The 21,794-nt window shown below is 42.2% G+C and overlaps 1 protein-coding gene across 11 annotated transcripts in view; it reads left to right on the forward strand.

The window, feature by feature from the left end:
• The first annotated feature begins 2,957 nt into the window (after positions 1 to 2,957).
• Unc-115a (actin binding LIM protein Uncoordinated 115a) overlaps positions 2,958 to 21,794 on the forward strand; it is a 41,649-nt gene continuing 22,812 nt past the window's right edge. For 10 of the 11 annotated variants that reach the window (XM_017898701.1, XM_017898690.1, XM_017898692.1 and 7 more), the window contains exon 1: positions 15,372 to 15,760. In XM_017898701.1, the coding sequence (XP_017754190.1) occupies positions 15,670 to 15,760 (91 nt within the window). In that variant the 5' untranslated portion in view covers positions 15,372 to 15,669. Of the gene's footprint in view, positions 3,124 to 15,371; positions 15,761 to 21,794 lie in introns of those variants that run through there. The other variant, XM_017898696.1, reaches the window with a different exon arrangement.

Raw genomic sequence — 21,794 nt, forward strand, 5'->3', positions numbered from 1 at the left:
TTCCCTCATCACGATCCCCGCTTCGCGGACCGCTCTCTCTCTCTCTCCTTCTCTCTTTCTCTATTTCGAGAGGTGCGGCAGAAGCTAGTCCGCATGTGTTCCTCGTATGTTCAGACGTGATGGACGATTTCGCTTGACTAATCGCCGTCTTTTTAACCATCCTCCACCCCTCGCTCCTCCGCAACCCCTGCGACTCCTTTGTGGCCAGAGCACCGTCCTCGTCGCGAAGGAAGTCGCGATACCGCTGTGCGTTATCCGTTGAAACGCCACGGTTAACCAAGTCGCCGCGAAATCGGATACATCCTGACCAGCCCACCATGAAATAACGAACCGTGTGCGCTACCGAGTAATTTCATTCCGTTTAAACCGTGCCGTGATTAAACATTGCCGTTTCCACCGGGACAAAGATAGACCAGCCATCGGACAAGGCTGCGTTAATATTCAACCGAGGACTCGTAACCTCACGATCGCGTGTCTCCCTTGAATTTCGTGTCTCCGAGAGCAACTACGGGTTTCCATCTTTCCGTGCACGATAATGGCGTGCTAAAGAGCAACTGCATAGGTTTCGCGTGCATTCGCACATCGATGAACATCCAGGGACTATCTCTGCTCGACGTATCATCGGGAACCTCCGGTTTACCGTTTCAGCTCGAACCTGGAATCAAAGGTACGAGGTATAAGAGGATATCTCGAGGTTAGGTTAGAATTTAAAGTACTTACGCGTTTTGACACGCGTTGACCAAGATCCTGGATCGAGTGAACGAGTGGACGGGTGGTGTTCAGGAGTAATTGCACGATGCAACGTAGATCTCGCGATTAAAGTTTATCAGGGCCCATCGCTGACGCTGGCCTCGATATGATCCAGGTTTTTCAGGTCTTCGTTACTCCGCCTCGACAATTTCGACAACGGCGCTACCTAATTTCACGGTTCGTCGGGCCGACTTCGTTTAACGCGATTACGTTGTCCATGTTCCTCCTCGTGCTTCCGTCGAATGCGTTGAGCAAGGAAATGACGCGTGGAAAAGTTGCCCGGGGAACTTCGGAATGCGAGATCGATGGAACTTTTGGGATCGATGGGCTAACGAGAGAGATCGGGGAAGGAAGAGTCAGGGGTAGTTAGGTGAGGAATTTAAATACGGTTGAGCGTAAATGCTGGGAAGAATAGATTTTCTTTGGCTCTGTGCTAAATTGTATTCCACAATGGCGCTCAGGTTCTTCCTAGTTGGCACGCCGTATGGCCGAGGACACGCAATCATCAGAAATTACAAATTAGCGAGTAATGAAGCGAGAAATAACGCTGTTGTGAGTCTGTCCGTGCCCGACACATTCTATTTACGTATTCGCTGTAAAAAGTCACGTGATTAATGCTTCAGGGAAAATTACAGTTATGATAGCGCGATGGCTCGTGACGCGATAGTTGACAGAAACGTAGACGCTCGAATGTAATATATCATATCGCTAATTAGACGCATTGTTGTCTATGTAACGAGTAATGTCATATACGCGTCAAGTTTGCGGAGAGACGTCGAATGATTATTTAAATTCTACCATGAATATTTAAATCTTGGGGATTTTCTTATGCCTGTTTCTAAATGCCAGGTGGTGGTGCCATCTCGTGTTCACTGCGGGTAAACGTGGCATTGTTTGAGTTTCCAGAGATATTTCTCGATTTAATGTATCTACCCTATTTATTTATTGATAGAGAAAGCTGATAATTTTCGATATTTATATCTTAAATCTTTTAATAAATATCTTAAATATAATCTCGAAATAAATATCTTATACATAATAAATATGTCATAAAATAAATAAATTTATTCCTACGTTCCTTTTTATACGACAACCGAGTATGTTTCTTTCCAATCTAACCTCAAACTGAATAACGTAAATATTAAAAGATTAAAAGCTCGAATGATCGTTTAATGTCATGGGGATTGAATTAAAAAGAATTTCCATTCGAGGGAAAGGAAAAGGAAAAGGAGATAAAGGTTATCTGTAACTTGCTACCGTTGGTAATACGTTACCGACGTTGGTAATGTTCGCTTGCTACATATACCGATAGCGTCTTCGAAGATGAGTTATCAGATGCTGGTACAAAATATTCTCGGTAAATCATGGAGCAATATTTTTTCCATAGCAAATGGTGGAGTTTTCAAATGAATATGTGGACAATATACCCTATAATTACGTAATATTATGTCACGATACTTAACGGAATAACGATATCCTTTACACAATGATACCTGACTACATTTCCTACATAAATTCATTTGAAATTCAATCATCGACATTATCGCATTATATTTGTAAGAATGCAAATAATATGCATGGTATTTATGAATTATTTATCCCGCGTAATGCGTAACAGTAAATTTACAACATCAGTCGTGTAATATAATATGAATTAAGAATACATCGAACACTCAATACCTCGAAATTGTTGAATTGCGTAGAAATCGATCTAGATTCTGCTCGACACCGTTGTATCTCTGCATTCATGGGTGATCCAGTACTCCAATTTGAGAAAAATGTTCTTGTTGCCGTTTAAGGAATTATTAAATCATCGACTCACTTGTTTCGAATGCACGATATTTTCCACTTTCCGACTAATCGACAGGAAGTGTCGCTTTTGTTTTCCACGTTTGGCGCCATTTTGCATACACATAGAACGTCATGTACGATACTGCGACATTTCCGCTTTCTATACGTCTCAATCGATCTATTACGAATTTTGTTTGAGACGTATCGAACAGCCACGAATAAAAAATCGACAAACACCGTTCAATTTATCGTCATACGAAATATTCGTATTCGAAATATACGATATCCGAAAAATTTGCGCCGAATTTTTTACTACGCATTAAGCTAGGCGATCGGAATTTTAGGTACGGTAGTGAGGCGACTGACGCGCATGCGCATTGTCGTGCTCGCTCGCCACTACAATGTCGGACGTCGAGCGTTCGGTGGTAAGACGGTCTCTTGCGTTTTCCGTGATTTTCTAAGTGAAATTTCGTGCCCGTGTTGTTTTTATTCGTGACTAGTGTTATAATATGATCGTGTGACTCATCGTCTGCAACGAATCGCCGTTAGAAGCATCGCAGCTCGTGCCAGTCGGAAAGATGGGTGAGTAAAAGGCGGAAACCAAGTGGTGAATGCCGGCTAGCTTTTCTCTCTCTCCGCGGCTTCGCTATTCGCAGCGAGCGTGTGTGTGCGTGGCTCGTGTGCTTGCCATTGCCAAAGAGATGAAAAGCGTGTGTGTGCGGGGTACGCCCCTGTATCGTGCAGTTTCCGTCTGATTTTCACGGTCTTTTCCTCGTGATGAGCACGCCGAATGTTTTCCGAAAGGATCGTATCGTTAAACTCACTCGGGGGGCTATAAATAGGTGGATCCATCGGTTTGACGTTTCCTAGGGTGAGCCCCTGTGTGTATACCTCCACCGACTGTTTTTCCTGTTCATTTTGTTTTCGCGCTATTTGAGAGTGACCTGCATTCTCGAGCGGTGCTGGCTCGCATTCGATCTTCATCTAGGGCTGCCACCTTTGCAATAGTTTGCTGAAAAGTCAATCCTTTTTATCCTCCTCGCACTTTTGCCGCGGGCTTCATTGATTTAACAGAGGTAGAAAACAGAGTAACGCATCGTGTCCTATCTGGGCTTTTCAACGTGTCATAACTGTTGCGTAATCCCGCGCGTTTAGAATGCTAACGTTAATTCCAACATTCCCGGATGCTTCAACGTCACAGACGTTTTCTCGTAAGAGAAGTGAAATTATATAAAGGAGTCGGTGTAAAATATCGTTCGTCCACGCGAAGTTTTTTTAACTCTATACACCGTTCTATAGACGCAGAGCATAGCATATAACAGAGTGGGAATCGACTATTCCTAAACGATGTTAAAATAAAAACATTCCCTCGCTCGATCGTCTGAAATATCGACTCTGGGTCGAATTCCCTCCGCTTTGTGCGTGCAGCAGCGATTTCAGGACGGTATCTGAGGACGCCACGCTCGTAAATTTGCTCACGCAATTATGCGTTCTACCCACGCAACCGTACCTTGCACGATGTGTCGTGTGTGCACTTCAATACGTATGCAGTGCCGAGAGGAGCAGGGAGGCACTGCAACGCGAGTTTCACGAGCCACAGCGCTGCATCCTGCGACAAAGGCTACGCTACTGCCTACTCATTTCTTTTACCCTTCCGCTTTCAAAATTCTCTTCCACGTCGATCCGTCTTTATCGACCGATCCGAATACGCGATTCCGATTCATCGGGTATCAGCGTGTCCACCGCGGGGCGCGCTTATCGCTCGTGGAACGCAAATTCGATACGAATCTCGTGCGAGGCGGGCGTAAATACGGTGACACGCTCAACGAATCGTGCCGCTTTTTCCAAAGTAATAAAGCGTGGCGCCGCCGTGCGCGTCCATTGCCTTTAAATATTGACTTCCCTCGAGTATAATCGCCGCATTATCTGTGTCGCAGGAAATTACGCTCGGCATTAATGTACTTAAATTTCGCCGCATGCTTGGCATATTTTGACGTCATTACGCGACCACGTCGTATAATACGCTATACGCTACAAATAAGGGTCGGTCACCTCGAATTGGCTCGTCTAGTTCGCAGAATCGAGCCATGCTACGTGCATCACGACCCCCGTTTCCCGCGTATACCACGTTCTAAATAATACACCGATCGACGAGTCCTATTGATTTTTCTTTCCTCTGCGTCCCTTGTATATTGACATACATTTGGTACAAGGGTCCTACCCTCGGCGAGTGCCGTTAACTCCGTTGCCGGCTTTCAGTGAAACTGCAAGCGCTCGCAGATCGATACCGCCCCCTCGTATTCGATTCACGCTGCGCTAGTAACCGGAAGGGACAATCCCGTCGAGTGAAATGCATCGAAATTGCCGTGGCGCGCGCTTCTGCGACTCGTGCACGCCGCCATCCGTAGGCCTGCATGAATGGCGGCTGAAAATCTGAATGCGGTATTACCGTGGCACGTGCAACCGTGTAACTGCTCCAATCTTATCGCCGCACCGTAATAAACGGTAAATAATCGAGGAGGAAGCGGTTGCGAAGAATTTCGTCGAAATGGCGGAATAGAAGGAACTTTTTTTTTTTTAGAAAAACTTGCCTCGAGAATGGCTCCGCTATCATTGCAACAATGTATACCTATCTCGCGGGGTGGAGTGGGGCAGGAGAGATCTCTGCGGTTACGTGAGTTACGTGTCGAGTGCGTTCAAGGGAATCTAACCTCTACAGGGTGTTTCAATTGTTGATTTACGAGGAGAATTTGTTCATTTTTTAACTTTCGCGTGGATAATTACGTGGAATTTTTTATCTCGCTTTCTCGAGTTTCGCAATTGTTTTGCAACAATTGTATTGTACCGCGATTGCGATAGGCTTAGAGTTCTGTTATCTGTAATGTACAGGGTGATTCATCGAACCGTGACCGTTTCGCTTATTTTCGATGAACTCAATTTTTCTGTCCTCGGTGTTATAATTAATTGAACAAAGATCGAGTGATCTCATCTTTCATCTCAGCTACTTTAACGTCTTACTGTTTGCGAAATAATTAAGGTGGTGTCGTTAAATGGTGCTATATAATTCGCAATAAATACTTCCTACAGTACACAGGAAAAATAATATATTATATAAACTTAAATTCTTCCTAAGATGCAAATCGACGTGAATTTGGCTAAAAAGCAAATTCCACGAATTTGAGGTATTTTTAATATTAAATAAAAGAAAATTAAACTGCTAAAAATTAAAAATTCATATAAAACTGAATAAAGGGGGTTATACAATTGACTAATTATTTCAGACAATTCGTAATTTTTATATATCTCTTATTTTGTCGAAAAATTCACGTTTTTCGAGTTATCATGGCAGGCATCCCAAACCCTGCGTTTTCCAAAAGAGGCTACTTGGGTGCAGGTGTCCTTGGGCGAACACCTTGCGGTGGAGAGATTACGGCCGAAGATTCGAGGGAGTCTTCCCTCTGTCGAACAAAGGACATTTGCCCAAATCCCAGGTCCTTCCTCCCGAATGCCTGTGAATCGATATTTTTCCTACCTACTCGTATTCGGGTCACCACCTACCACTGGTAGGTGGGTGATCCTTCGAGGAAGTCGCCAGAGTAGACGTAACGTAACTCCCTGGTTGCATAATCCGTGAAATGCGACGAAACATTGTTTATTATCCCATAAGCAGATAGGGTTACCTCCGAATATTAATTCGCCTCGTTTCTCCGATAAAAGAATGTCGAAAAGATATGTTATATACAAACGTCAATCTAGGATATAAGATATGTATAACTAGTTCATGAAACCTAGATTCCGAGGACGAATGTTTATATAAACGTTAGATAAGAATTGGGGGGTTAGGCGAACGCGTTACCCACCATTTTGACACTCGTGAGTCCATCAGTCGCTCTAGGGGGGCGTTCATAGATGGATACATCTTCCTTGAAAATAATAAAAGAATTTAAAAGAGAATACATATACAGGTAGCCCTCCTATAACACGGTTTCATTGTAACACGATTCATAAATTGCGGGAACCCTCCTACAACACGGCATCTTATAACACGATAAGAAAATTGCAAAAACCTTTGTACAACACTGTACTTCTATATGACCAATGACGACGAAGGAATTTATTAAATTAAAGTTGCGTTAAATTAAAATAATATTTTTGTTTTTTTTTTTTTTGGCTTTAGTAAGTTTTCGGAACGTAACCCCCCTTTGTGTACTGGCTCTGGGTCTCATATAACACGGTTTCACACAACACGGCATTTTCTAGGAACCTATCTACCGTGTTATAGGAGGGTTACCTGTATTTATTAATTAGGCCCAGAAATGGACTTGGTTGTGCACACAATTTTTACACATTCATATCCTCCATACTTTAACCCTTTGCACTCGACGACCTTTTCGTTACAGAAAAATAGTAATTCGAAGACTTTCTGTCATAGAATCGACGATATTTTTAAAATGGTAAATGAGAGATCATATGCAAATTAAGACGTAGAATTATTTTTCTTCGACATTCCACGCATTGTTAGGTAATTTTAAATTTGATATATTAATTAACGTCGATCTTTAGAATCTGATTAAATGGTGACTGAGAGTCACCTCTCGAGTGCAAAGGGTTAACTTACAAATTAATTCTTTACAGCCATCCGTCAGCATACTACCATCCCTCTTTCTTCCCCTGTATTTGCTTTTAGAAGAGAATATTGTGGTAAAGGATCGAGATTTATAGAGATTTAACTGTAAACTTTGATTTTATTTTATTCAAATGCGCGGTGGCTTGAGTCTTGTGCGATGCGTGATGCAGACAGGTGGATTGTCGAAAAGTGTTCCCTGGAACCCTTCGGCCAGGTTCTTATAGGCCCTATGACGACCCATTGCGTCACTCAGTCCTGCTTCGAAAATTGATAATCTTGATGATTCCCCGAAGCAAACGTAGATCCCGATGCAGGGTGACGCCATCCAAATAAAGACTCCTCTCACAATACAGGTAGCCCCCCTACAACACGGCATCTTATAACACGGTTTCACTATAACACGATTCATAAATTGCGGGAACCCTTCTACAACACGGCATCTTGTAACACGGTTTCGCTCTAACACGATTCATAAATTGCAAAAATCTTTGTATAACACTGTACGTGACAACGAAGAAATTTATTAAATTAAAATTGTGTTAAATTAAAATATTTTTGTTTTTGTTTTGTCTTGTGTTGTGCATACATTTATATTTTTAATAAAAATTAAGTTGTTTATGTAGAATTAAAATAAAAATTTGTTTTTAGCAAGTTTTCGGAACGTAGCCCCCCCTTTTTATACTGGCTCTGGCTCTCGTACAACACGGTTTCACACAACACGACATTTTCTAGGACCTATCTATCGTGTTATAGGAGGGTTACCTGTATATATATCGTAATTATTTCACAATTATAAATACGTAATCCCAGTAAAAATTTACGTAACCCTGTTTTCACCTGGAGCTGTAACGATTAAAACTCGCCTTGCGTCCCGTAGGAAATTCTGGAAATAAATTTCCTCTTTACTCGAGCAGCGCTAATAGCCGCCACAAACCAGCGGAATCTCCGGCACGAAAATCGATGCTAAATGTCAGGGCATACAGTCGGCTTTGCACGGAACAATCGTGCAAAGAGCAGGAGAAAGCAGTCGTATATGTTGAAATGAAAAAGAAAAAAAAAAAAAAACGAAAGTTGCCTTCCGAAAGGATAATTCCGAGCTCGTACTACATATTCGCATAGTAGGCTAGCGATTCGAAAAAAATGTTTCAAGGTTAAACCGAGATACGATATTCCAATAGAATACATCGAAGCGACTCTTTGTAGGTGCAAATGTAGAACAAGTTCACGAGGGAATACAACATTTTGAAAGATAAGATCTTTTACTACGTGTGACACAAAATTGTCGTTGAAAAGATAAATTTAGTTGTGTACAAATATCAATCTAGAATACAGTCGTCTCCATTTTCTAGAAAATCAGGAAATACAAATTTTACAATTACAAACCCATAATTCCATATATATGTGTATATATACATATGTGTTGGCAATCCTCATCGTTTCATACGTTTTGCGAACCGAAACGAGGACACGTGAAAATGTCAGAGAAAAGAACTATTATGGACAATAATTATTGCGATTATGGGATTATAATTATAAAATCCCAATAATTATTGTCCATAATAGTTCTCTTCTCTGACATTTTCACAAAAAATTTATTTATATGATTTTTTAATATAAAAATCATATAATAAACTTATAAAAAACGAGGACACGTGAAAATGTCAGAGAAAAGAAGTATTATGGACAATAATTATTGGGATTATGGGATTATAATTGTAAAATCCCAATAATTATTGTCCATAATAGATCTTTTCTCTGACATTTTCACGTGTCCTCGTTTTTTATAAGTTTATTATATGATTTTTATATTAAAAAATCATAAATAAATTTTGTATATTACAAAATCATATAAATAAATATACATGAATAAAATCTTAATTAACAGACTATAAAAACCAAATAAAGACTCCTCTCACAATACAGGTAGCCCCCCTACAACACGGCATCTTATAACACGGTTTCACTATAACACGATTCATAAATTGCGGGAACCCTTCTACAACACGGCATCTTGTAACACGGTTTCGCTCTAACACGATTCATAAATTGCAAAAATCTTTGTATAACACTGTACGTGACAACGAAGAAATTTATTAAATTAAAATTGTGTTAAATTAAAATATTTTTGTTTTTGTTTTGTCTTGTGTTGTGCATACATTTATATTTTTAATAAAAATTAAGTTGTTTATGTAGAATTAAAATAAAAATTTGTTTTTAGCAAGTTTTCGGAACGTAGCCCCCCCTTTTTATACTGGCTCTGGCTCTCGTACAACACGGTTTCACACAACACGACATTTTCTAGGACCTATCTATCGTGTTATAGGAGGGTTACCTGTATATATATCGTAATTATTTCACAATTATAAATACGTAATCCCAGTAAAAATTTACGTAACCCTGTTTTCACCTGGAGCTGTAACGATTAAAACTCGCCTTGCGTCCCGTAGGAAATTCTGGAAATAAATTTCCTCTTTACTCGAGCAGCGCTAATAGCCGCCACAAACCAGCGGAATCTCCGGCACGAAAATCGATGCTAAATGTCAGGGCATACAGTCGGCTTTGCACGGAACAATCGTGCAAAGAGCAGGAGAAAGCAGTCGTATATGTTGAAATGAAAAAGAAAAAAAAAAAAAAACGAAAGTTGCCTTCCGAAAGGATAATTCCGAGCTCGTACTACATATTCGCATAGTAGGCTAGCGATTCGAAAAAAATGTTTCAAGGTTAAACCGAGATACGATATTCCAATAGAATACATCGAAGCGACTCTTTGTAGGTGCAAATGTAGAACAAGTTCACGAGGGAATACAACATTTTGAAAGATAAGATCTTTTACTACGTGTGACACAAAATTGTCGTTGAAAAGATAAATTTAGTTGTGTACAAATATCAATCTAGAATACAGTCGTCTCCATTTTCTAGAAAATCAGGAAATACAAATTTTACAATTACAAACCCATAATTCCATATATATGTGTATATATACATATGTGTTGGCAATCCTCATCGTTTCATACGTTTTGCGAACCGAAACGAGGACACGTGAAAATGTCAGAGAAAAGAACTATTATGGACAATAATTATTGCGATTATGGGATTATAATTATAAAATCCCAATAATTATTGTCCATAATAGTTCTCTTCTCTGACATTTTCACAAAAAATTTATTTATATGATTTTTTAATATAAAAATCATATAATAAACTTATAAAAAACGAGGACACGTGAAAATGTCAGAGAAAAGAAGTATTATGGACAATAATTATTGGGATTATGGGATTATAATTGTAAAATCCCAATAATTATTGTCCATAATAGATCTTTTCTCTGACATTTTCACGTGTCCTCGTTTTTTATAAGTTTATTATATGATTTTTATATTAAAAAATCATAAATAAATTTTGTATATTACAAAATCATATAAATAAATATACATGAATAAAATCTTAATTAACAGACTATAAAAATTAAATTAAATAAACAAAATTATTAAATACTAATTGATTTTTCTTAATATATTATTATTATCAAGGTAGTAATTTTCATTTTTTTTAAATTATTATAAAATGAAAACGATTATAAAAAACTCTTATGGACAATAATTATTGGGATTATGGGATTATGATTGTAAAATCCCAATAATTATTGTCCATAACAGTTCTTTTCCTGATATTTTCACGTTTCGATACGTAAAACGTATGGAACGACGAGGCATATCACTCGACACATCGTTGCCAAGACATGTCACACGAATACAAATAAACGAGTGTAATTCGCGAGACAATCGTACCAAGGATACTCGGATAAAATATGTCGAAACGACTGCTGTTTGTATCCCCGCGATTCGCCCATCTGTCGCGATCCTCTCACGTGTCTCTGCTAACGCGTATCGAATTCGCGAAATAGAGAAAGAAAAAGTGTCACGCAAGGCTCCTGCTCGTTACTTAATTATCTTATCGTGGAAACAAGTCGTGTGTGACAAAATGGGAGCGCAGGAAGGATGGCGGTGACCGGACACCTCCGGTGACTTAAACGGACCGACGTCTGGCACGACGTTCGCGTGCGCCTAACCTGTCGAAGGTGTACGAGAGCGTGGAGATAACGGGACCGTTATTAAGTAGAAATTTTCGTCGTCGCAGAGGCACGCGTGATAACGTATCGAGCAAGGATCTCAATTGCGGCGGAAAAAGGGCCCGACGTCTGAACCGCGGCTTTTCGATAACGAACGTAGACGAGGCAAGAAAGCAGGCTTAAAAAGCCGCTACGTGACTCAGTCACGCAGGTATTGACACTCGACGCGCATCGCGCGTTGCCGTCTTATTTTTCCCTCTCGTTTCTCGTTTCTCCGATTCGTTGCACGATACCAGCCGTCACGCATTCCTGATTCGCGCGCTGATCGATCACGCCCTACTGGATCTTTCCACGCGCGTCATTTCGTTTTTCCCTCCTTTTTTCTGCTCGTCGGATCAGCGCATGCACGTCGGCTTTTTTCTTCACGCAAAATTTCATATTTCGATTCTACGTTTTCTTTTTCTACTCTGTATGTTTCTCGTCAATCCCGTGCAAAAATCTTACCGGATGTGTCTCCGATACGGCCTACAGGATGCTTCAAGCCCCGCGGACGTGGCGATACTGACACGTGGGCTACTCCCACTCTCCGGCGCCGCGCATGCGCCTCGCCGGCCGAGTCCATCTCGATGCGCAGTCACGCAGCGGCGCACCTTTGCCGCATCGCGGTCCCGTATTTATGTGTCACCCTATAAATACGCGTACACATGTGGCGCGTGCGGCAAACGTATACAGGTGTTCGGCGGGTATAATCGGCTATCTCGAGCCGTGTGTCGACCTGTAATCAAAATGCGCTCTATCGCCAGACTGTCGAGTATTTCCTTTTATTACCTGTCCATTAAATTCAACAGTCGATAGATACACAGTCCTCGAGGGGTCTGTAATCACCGAACCGTTCTATGTCATCGGGAACTGCATTCCGAATAGGAATACCCGAAAGACTCGCGATCACGATTATCCTCTCGTTCGCTTCTTTCGGATGTATGCTTCCAAACGCAGTTGCGTAAATGCAGTCTTTGATTCCAAGGTATTCACTGTCAGCATCAGCATCTGCACATGCCTGTAACGCATACCGGTACTATCTGAAAGCAGATAAGACCTGGCCGGTGTAGAATTCCCTCTCGGTGCGTATAGATCTGGTAACATAATAACACGCTCTCGTAATTGATTTCGAGATAAAACGTGCTCCTATTGTACACGCGATACGGTCAATAATTTCCATCTCGTTTTCATCCTTACTCTCCACTGTTTCTCCTCCGAAACGAAGCTCGAGCGACCGGAAAAATCAGCTCCGTCACTGACGCTGGCCCGGAATTTAGTTGCCAATTTAACGAGCCAATTAGATTAGAAGGTTCATCATCTGAGCGTTATTTCTGCATACCAACTGCCAGGAGAGGCTCGTACAAGCTTCTGCTTGTTCCTCCACGAGTAAGGGTAAACAGACGTTTGTGCAAGCTCTTCGTGTTCGTTGGTCCTCGACCTAACAACACTAGCCTTGACTGCAGGATTCTCTGCACCCGTACGTGACTCCACACCGTGCACAATACCGGGAAACGCGAATGAGAGTAGACTAAAATTACCAAGTTTCTCGACGCACCGTTAATTAATTGATAATGATACACCACAGGCACGTCGATGTCGATCGTATCAGTCCCTCCTGGCCTTCGCGTGCAGACATGTCCCTTCAGGGTCGAGACACCGGTGACACCTTTTTAATCAAACTCCACTGGGTTCAAACTCTTTATTTTCGGGGGAATCGTTGGAAACCCTCATTTACTTTCGACAAAGGCAATATCAAAGTTGGATTACTCGATTTTTCTCGAATATTTCCTAGGTAATGCCTTTCGTCGGCCATTTCCCGGGTCTACTGCAGTCTGAAAGCACTGTGATAGATTAATTCCCTGCACTCTTTTGTCGAATGTGACTCGACATCAGTTTTTATCACAGGAAATCGTACGTCGAATTACGCTAGACGATATTTGATTCTTTATTTATCGACAAAGAAGATAGTAGGGAGTTATTGGCAAGAAAATTGAGAAATAATTTGTAGTGCAAAGGGTTGAAGGATGATGTAGGGAACTATTTAAGGAGAAGATGTATCGGGAGGTACGAGATAACCTCCGCTTTGAAATAATCCAGGGAGTACTATCGGTTTCGACATTCGCTGATCGAAAACAGCTCGCGTTCCATTAATAAGACTTCCGTTGCGAGCAGTCCTTGCCCCGAAGCACATACGTAATTTCGCCTTTGGTACCTTCGCCAGTATTTGATATCAAACATTCCGAGCAAATATTTAACCGGAGGAATAACCGAGGAACTGTCTTCGGTTGACGTTAGAACTGTCAGACTGGTCGAGACGACTAATTTTCAGACATTTTATCCTCTCGATCGATGAGAACGTTCTATCCGCGAAATTAACCCTGACTTTTTTTCGAATAGCAACGCGATTATGGAACGTGGCAGGTTTATCTGTGTACGTGTAAATATTTAAGAAAATATAAGCGGGAAGGAAATACTATAAAAGGGGAGACTTATCGCGGTGACTTTATTTGATATTGCGATTACCTTGAAGAGCATCTTGAAGGTCATACTTTTTAATCTTCGAGGACAACGCGAGGTCAAATATCTATCATCACGTCTGACAGACCAATTTTAAATCTATGAAACTAGGATTTAAAAAAGTTCAGAAAGTGGAATACGTTTCAGGTATTGGGATTATGGGTTTATAATTGTAAAATAACGATGTTTATATTTTCTCTTGAATTCTTTTAATATTTAAAGATGGTATATCTATGACTGCATCTCAAGAGCGACTCCTGAGACAGTGTCGCGTCTGACAAACCAATTTTGACATTTCCAGAAAGTGGAATACGCTTCAGGTATTGGGATTATGAGTTTATAATTGTAAAATAACGATGTTTATATTTTCTCTTGAATTCTTTTAATATTTAAAGATGGTATATCTATGACTGTATCTCAAGAGCGACTCGTGAGAAAGTGTCGCGTCTGACACAACAATTTTGTCATTTCCAGAAAGTGGAATTAATTGTAAAATAACGATGTATATATTCTTTCTTAAATTCTTTTACTATTTAAAGATGGTATGTATATGTATGACTGCATCTCAAGAGCGACTCCTGAGACAGTGTCTCGCCTGACAAACCAATTTTGACATTTCCAGAAAGTGAAATACGTTTCAGGTATTGGGATTATGAGTTTATAATTGTAAAATAACGATGTTTATATTTTCTCTTCAATTCTTTTACTATTTAAATGGTATATCTATGGTATATCTATGACTGTATCTCAAGAGCGACTCGTGAGAAAGTGTCGCGTCTGACAAACCAATTGTGTCATTTCCAGAAAGTGAAATTAATCGAACCAGGTATTGGGATTATGGATTTACAATTGTAAAATAACGATGTACATATTCTCTCTTAAATTCTTTTACTATTCAAACATGGTATATCTATAACTACATCTCTAGTGCTACTGTCCGCCTCGTGAGAGGGTGTCAAGAGGGTACGTGATACAGTTCATCTAACCCCCCAATTCTTATCCAACGTTTATAAAACATTCGTTCTCGGAATCTAGGTCTTATAAACTATTTATTCACACCTCATATCCTAACCTAACTTTTATACATATCTAAATCTACGTTTTCAACATCAGATATTGGATGAAAAGATAAAATAAGATTGTTAAAAAAGATTCGTGAAATTTTCACTAAAAATTTCGAAATTGTGTCTTCGGTGTCAACTACCGTACGATATTACCTTAAGCAGAGAACGGTAATGGCGATATCGAAGATTAGCTCGGGAAATCGCGTTCCCAGGGACACGTTCGCGGAAAAGGGGCCCTCGAACTGGATTACATAACCAGCTATCCGGGGCCCCCTTTTACGGCGGGTCGCGACAAATTAATCGGCGAGATGGACGTTCCGAGTCAGGTATTTTCGGCGAGGATCGAGAGATCCCGTGATCGTCGTGCACGCGTGCAATCACGGCAGAACGGCCGTGAAAAGTAAGCGTGGAACCACGGCGGCGACGGCAGCGGCCCGAGGATCGGAACTCGACGCACGAATCTGAGCGCCTCCGGTCTCGATCGCGCTCGACGCCTCGTCAGTCGGCGATCGGCGCTCGTGCTGGTGGTATCGCGTGCTGGGTCACTCGAACGGTGCATTCGCCAACGGTGGTACACGCGTCCGCAGGTGTGCGCGAGGATTCGTGCCCCCCGAAATTCTCCGTCCTCGCAGGAAATAATTCTGCATCGACTTCGTCTTCCTTTTCCGCGAGAAGATCGTATCTAGTCGCGATACATCGGCGACTATCTTATCGCCGACAGGAGACAGCGAGAGAGGAGAAAGGAAGAGAGGTGTAGTCCGCCTTGCGGCGTTACTGCGAGTGTTACGTAATCGTCGCGATCGACCGGTATAATGAAGTCGAAGACGAGCGAGAATTTTATTGCGAGTGAAAGTAACGGGGTCAAGAGGGACCAGGAACTCAAGCAGAAACAGCTGAAGAAGGGTAAGGAGACTTTTGCACGTGTAAAACAATCGGAGAGTGTGGTGAAGAAAGATATTCCAGGCGATGAAACGAAGGTAGAATAGGTAGTCTCGATACCGATTTGACAGCATCTAGCTAACCCGATGCGTCCTCTGTCAAATTTCTGGAACCTATCGCGAAATTTTTCCAAAAATATTTACCCTGGAGGGAACTTGCACAGCGATGACTTCATTCTGGCCTTATGATCCCGTTTCGAGAGTCCACGAGGGACCTTGAATTTCCGCGCGGCACGTTAATTGATCACCCACCGTGGACGATAACTGTAACGAATCGCGAAAACACACGTAACCGCCCGATGGCCGCGTGACATCATTCGCGATTCGCAGATAACGGGAAGGTTTTATTTTCGATGGGAAGCGCTCGATGCCGAATCGGCAACAACCGGGTACTAGCCGCGATAGCGACCTGCCGATTAGATAAGGGGAATAGCAAGTAGAGCAGCGATCTTGAAAAAGAAAGGAAGACGATAATGCTCGCTTGTCTAATCGGCGTTTTCCTTCTAGTCTGCTCGCTGACACGCGAAAAGTTCATCGGTACGGTCTCTTTCTTTCCGCCGTTTCCTCGAACCACTCCGTCACGATTTTCCCCCGATGTTCGTGACGTGACCAGCAAAAAGAACGTGACTGCTCGGACACGATCGATGCATCTTTAAGCAGAGAACCGTCGTCGGTGGAAAGCTTCGCAGAGGAAGGAAGAACTTTCTCGTTATTTATACGGAAACGATAGCGAGATAAGTCAACTCCGATTGTAAGTCTCGACGATATTTTCTTTTTATTTTTTCCCCTGTCATTTCTCTGCAATTCTCCAATGATCGTGGAGCTGGTACTCGATCGTTTCCCAGATACCAGGTATAGTTCGACTATTCGTGTTTCACGTTTTCCATGGGAATCACGGGAACACGAGAAAGCGGGTACCGAGGTTGCTATCGTGCGACTCCTCTGCGTCGCGATCCTCGTAATCATCGCGATATTTCGCTAATCACTCGACAACGCCTCGATGAAAGTTAAGTGGTCGTTGTACGCAGGCCACTTTGTAATTCAATTCTTGGTGCGTTCGTTTCCCGTGGGCTACCGCTCGATCATGTTCGATACATTATTAAATAGTTGTAACGCACAGCCGCGATGCAGTTAATTGCACACAAAAGGCTGCTTGCATCCTGTTGCATAAGCGGCGAATGATTACGGTATTTCGCTCGCGATGCGTCGTTTTAATTACCCGAGGCGAATGTGTTTCTCCTTTCTCTTGCTCCACAAGAGAGCGCCTTTATTTTCTGTTTCCTGACGCCGAATTTTAATCGACGCAATACTCTCTTATCGAGTACTAACGATTTAGTAGCACTTTTCGCGGTACGCCGCTGATACGAGTGCAGATAGAACGGTAGAAAATTGCGATAAGCGTGGAATGAACTATGAAAAGCCTGGCTTGATAACGCAGCACTGACAGAATCTACGTAAACCTAGAAACCATTCAAAAATTTCGCGTGCAAGAAAGACTAGACTCTACGAAGACTCCATCTTCTCGAGGACTCTTCGATGTTTGGGTGCTAAACTCTGTAAATTATTCTTGTCAAACATTTTCGTCTAGCTTCCTCCTTGTTTAACACGTTAAATGCCACGCCAGAGACTAAAGACTCTACGAAGACTCCATCTTCTCGAGGACTCTTCGATGTTTGGGTGCTAAACTCTGCAAATTATTCTTGTCAAACATTTTCGTCTAGCTTCCTCCTTGTTTAACACGTTAAATGCCACGCCGGTTTTACGTGTCATTCTGTTCACGTCATAGTTAGCTGTCATGCGGGCCCTTCCGGGCCCTACGGACCGGCGAGGCCTGAACGAAAAGTCTAGCGCTGGTCCCTAGGGACCAGCCTGGCGTTTAACGTGTTAACTCCTCGCGAGAACGCTCGAGAGATCTTGAGAGATGCTGAATAATTAAGCGCGATCAGCAGATCTCTGTCAAACCACTCTTCGACGCTTGGGTGCTAAACTTCTCGAATTAACTTCACCAAATACTTTCATCTAGCGATTCGTAGGCTTCCTTCTTGTTTCACTTATCGCGAGAACGCATGAGAGATCTCGAGAAATGCGGACTAATTAAGCGCGATCAGCAGACCTCTGCCAAACTCGTTCGATCGTTTCCCGATCGCGCAGACTCCATAAAATTAAACGCGATTCGCAGACCCCTGTCAAACATATTTGATCGTTCCTCGATCGTACAGACTCCATAAAGACTCCATCTTCTCTAAGAATCTTCGACGCTTAAGTGCCAAACTTTGCGAATTATCTCTGTCAAATATTTTCGTCTAGCGATTCGCTAGTTTCCTTCGTATTTAACTCGCGAGAACGGTTGAGAGATCTTGAGAAATGCGGACTAATTAAACGCGATCCACAAATCTCTGCCAAACTCGTCTGATCGTTCCCCGGTCGCACAGACGCCATAAAATTAAACGCGATCCGCAGATCTCTGCCAAACACGTTCGATCGTTCTCCGATCACACAGACTCCACAAAGACTCCATCTTCTCGAGGATTCTTCGATGCTTGGGTGCTAAACGTCGCGAGTTACCTCTGCCAAATATATTCGTCTAGCGATTCGCAGGCTTCCTTCTTGTTTCACTCCTCGCGAGAACGCTTGAGAGATCTCGAGAGATGCGGAATAATTAAACGCGATCAGCAGATCTCTGCCAAACACGTTCGATCGTTCTCCGATCACACAGACTCCGCAAAGACTCCATCTTCTCGAGGATTCTTCGATGCTTGGGTGCTAAACGTCGCGAGTTACCTCTGCCAAATATATTCGTCTAGCGATTCGCAAGCTTCCTTCTTGTTTGACTTCTCGCGAGAACGCTTGAGAGATCTCGAGAGATGCGGAATAATTAAACGCGATCCGCAGACCTCTGCCAGACACGTTCGATCGTTCCTCGATCGCGCATGACCCAGAGTGCATCGGGAGAAAGAGCCGGCCACTTAGGGGTCGTCGTGTTTGACCCCACTTTGCGACATCCTATTTAGACCACTTATGAATCATATTAACATACCGAAGAGGAGAGGAACGTATGTGGAACGGGTTACTCTCGATGATGGATTACCATTACGAGCTGAATCGCGCGACATTGTGGAACCGGCGAAACCGGTTCCCTTTCGTCGGCTGAAAAAATCCGCGCGGTTTTCAGCGGTTTCGTCGATCACCGTAATATTATCTAACATTGTGAAACGATGAATCGATAGTTAATAGCGGACCAATGTCGCGCCGATCCACGGGGATGAAATGAATCGTGCAGCACGCGACGAAATCCTGCCTCTGCAATTTCGCGGTAATTCTTTGGACCAACTCGATGCACCTAGTAACGCAATTATGTGAACGAGAATTAAAAACTGTTTAAAAATCGAGCGATAATACGGTTGCAAAAATTTCTCGATCGCGGTACATTTGTTTACGTAGCTACTCCAAAGATAGCGATCTTTTCCCTGTATTTTTATCAACATGGTATATCTCTAATCTACTGTAAAATTAAATTTGATTTATAGCTGCTATAATGTTTCTGGTAAAGTAAGATATACCACATTGAAGTTGCGAAATTTCTTCTTCGTATTTTAGGAATCGATCTTCGAAACAGGACTCCATTCCTCAACCCTTTCATAATAATAATGATAAAATTACGAATTTAGGCCCAAAAATTGTCCAGTATTTTTATGTTCGAAGACACTTCAAAATGTAATAAAAAATGTAAAAGGAGAATGTTTTATATGTATCCTGTTAGTAATTAGTCGATGTATAGTACTTGACGCTCTGCCCGTGACTGTCACGGGATAAATTGTTAATGGGTTAAACTCTGTTTTAGTAAAATCTAAATATTAGGCGAATTAAAAAGAAATACTGGAATATTCAAGTGGTGACCAACATTGATAACTTAGTTCGTCTTTCATTATATTAAGTGTAGTAAAAAGAAATACATTATTTTTGCATGAAATTGCATGAAATCCATAAAATTGAATGCAAAAATAATGGATTTCTTTTTACTTCACCTAATAACAAAATAAACTACATCCTAGGGATATGGGGGCGATCCCCTCCTCTGCGTTTTGTCTTTTGTCTCCAGTTTTCTGGAGACGTCTTTTCACCTGCGTGGACCTAAACAGACAGGTCAGTTCTAACCATTCGCCTGTTTAATCAACATCTATACAGTTTTCCCATCGTTTCCACTGTTACTACTATTTCTTTGCATTATAATTCTTTAACAAACTCGAATTACAATTCCCAAAAAATATCGTTTAAATTCCTAAAGTTTCTCTCAGATCAGACCAACCTTATAATAGAATGAAATCGTAACCATGGTATTTTTATTATCACAGCTGAAACGGCATATATTTTGTTAAAGGGGTTATTATATGCAAGGAATAGTAAACTGGAGAAACTGTGTATATCTTTATTCACCTGACGAATGGTCAGAACTGAACTCTTCAGGGCCTCGCAGGTCAAAACTCGTCTTCAGGAGACTAGTGACAAAAGACAGAACATTGGGGGAAGGGATCGCCCCCACACCGCTGGAATGTAGAGTTTGCTTCTCTATTGAATTTTACCATAACATATTTTAATAATATAAAATTGAAAAATCCTTTACGATTGTTACTCTAACGGGGGAGCAATTGGCAATGTTGTTTCGAATAATCTTATCCTTACTCGGTGCCTCTTTCATCAACTTTTCTCGCCTGCTCAATTTTGCTCCTCGCTATATATACACGTAGCCTTCGGGGGTTAATTAATTTACCCGAGAACAACAACGGAGAGCACTCGCTCTGGTCCGCTCCGTTGTTGCTTTGACCCAGTTTAAGGGATGAATCGAGGGACGAAAGACGCGCAAGTCGGTGGTCTGCTGTCATCTCCTTTATTCAAAGGAACAGCTCGTTACAAAAATGGACTGACCACGAGGATTAATCGGGTCGCGCGTGAACCTTCCTGCACCCTTTGTGTACCGTTCATCCCTGACACGCACGCGACTCGTACTCACCTGTGCGTCTCGACGAGATTAAATAGATCCTCGATCACTGCTCGTATTTATACCTCGGTAACCAACCTCGTTAAGGAGAAACGATAAATACCGCGTCGAAGGAGTGACGCAACCAGAAATATAGTACACGAGCAGGTCGTTGAACCGCGGAATTAATATCGCGGAATTTCAGGGCGGGTTTTCGGTAACCTGGAAACACGGTTTCGCGACATCCCATTTATGCGAGCTTATGAATCATATTAGCGTACACCGTGTCGGGGTTTCGTCGTATGTGGGACGTTCCGCGAGTGGGTAAACGGTAATTGCGTAATTTTCTTTTTCTCTCGCTATTTCCAGAACTCGGTCCCTTCGTCTCGAGCACGTGTAATTAGTTGCGATAATGAATTCCTCCGCGAGGAGAGATTCAGCCGAGCCCTGTTCGCGTATCCAGCGATACGAAAGAGGCGAAGAGCAAACAAGAAGCACGAGTGGCTGAACGTAGGTGTCGCAGGTACTACCTGATCGACCAGACGCCGACGCTGGTACCACCGCGCCATCGAGGTTCATTAAGAATTCTGGCCACTTCTCGCCGACCTCGTACCGATCCTCTCGCGATTAACGCGCCGAATTCCGCGCCAGAAATTTCTCCGTGGATCACGAAGCGTATCTCCACTCAGCGCGTATAGAAATAGCAGGCCAGACCGCGATTTCGAAATGGCGAACGCGAGAGAGTCATGACAGGTCGAGGAAAGGACCAAATTTAGGTGAATCCAGGTGATCGGAACGGCCATCGCGATTTCGATTTCGATTTTAATGTAGATTTTGATTTTGGGGATTCCTTCGCATGGTCCCTTATCGTTCATTATCTCGGGATGTTTGCTCTCGGCATTGAGATTCCTCGCGGACGAGATTTCTAGACCAACACCGCTGGTATGTCATGTCTGCGGTAGCCGCTCTATCCAATTATTCTAATAGGGGATATTATGGTGTTTCGAAACAGTTGTACAAAGTA

The sequence above is a fragment of the Eufriesea mexicana genome, unplaced genomic scaffold (genome assembly GCF_001483705.2).
Source record: "Eufriesea mexicana isolate 0111107269 unplaced genomic scaffold, ASM148370v2 scaffold654, whole genome shotgun sequence".
NCBI lineage: Eukaryota > Metazoa > Arthropoda > Insecta > Hymenoptera > Apidae > Eufriesea > Eufriesea mexicana.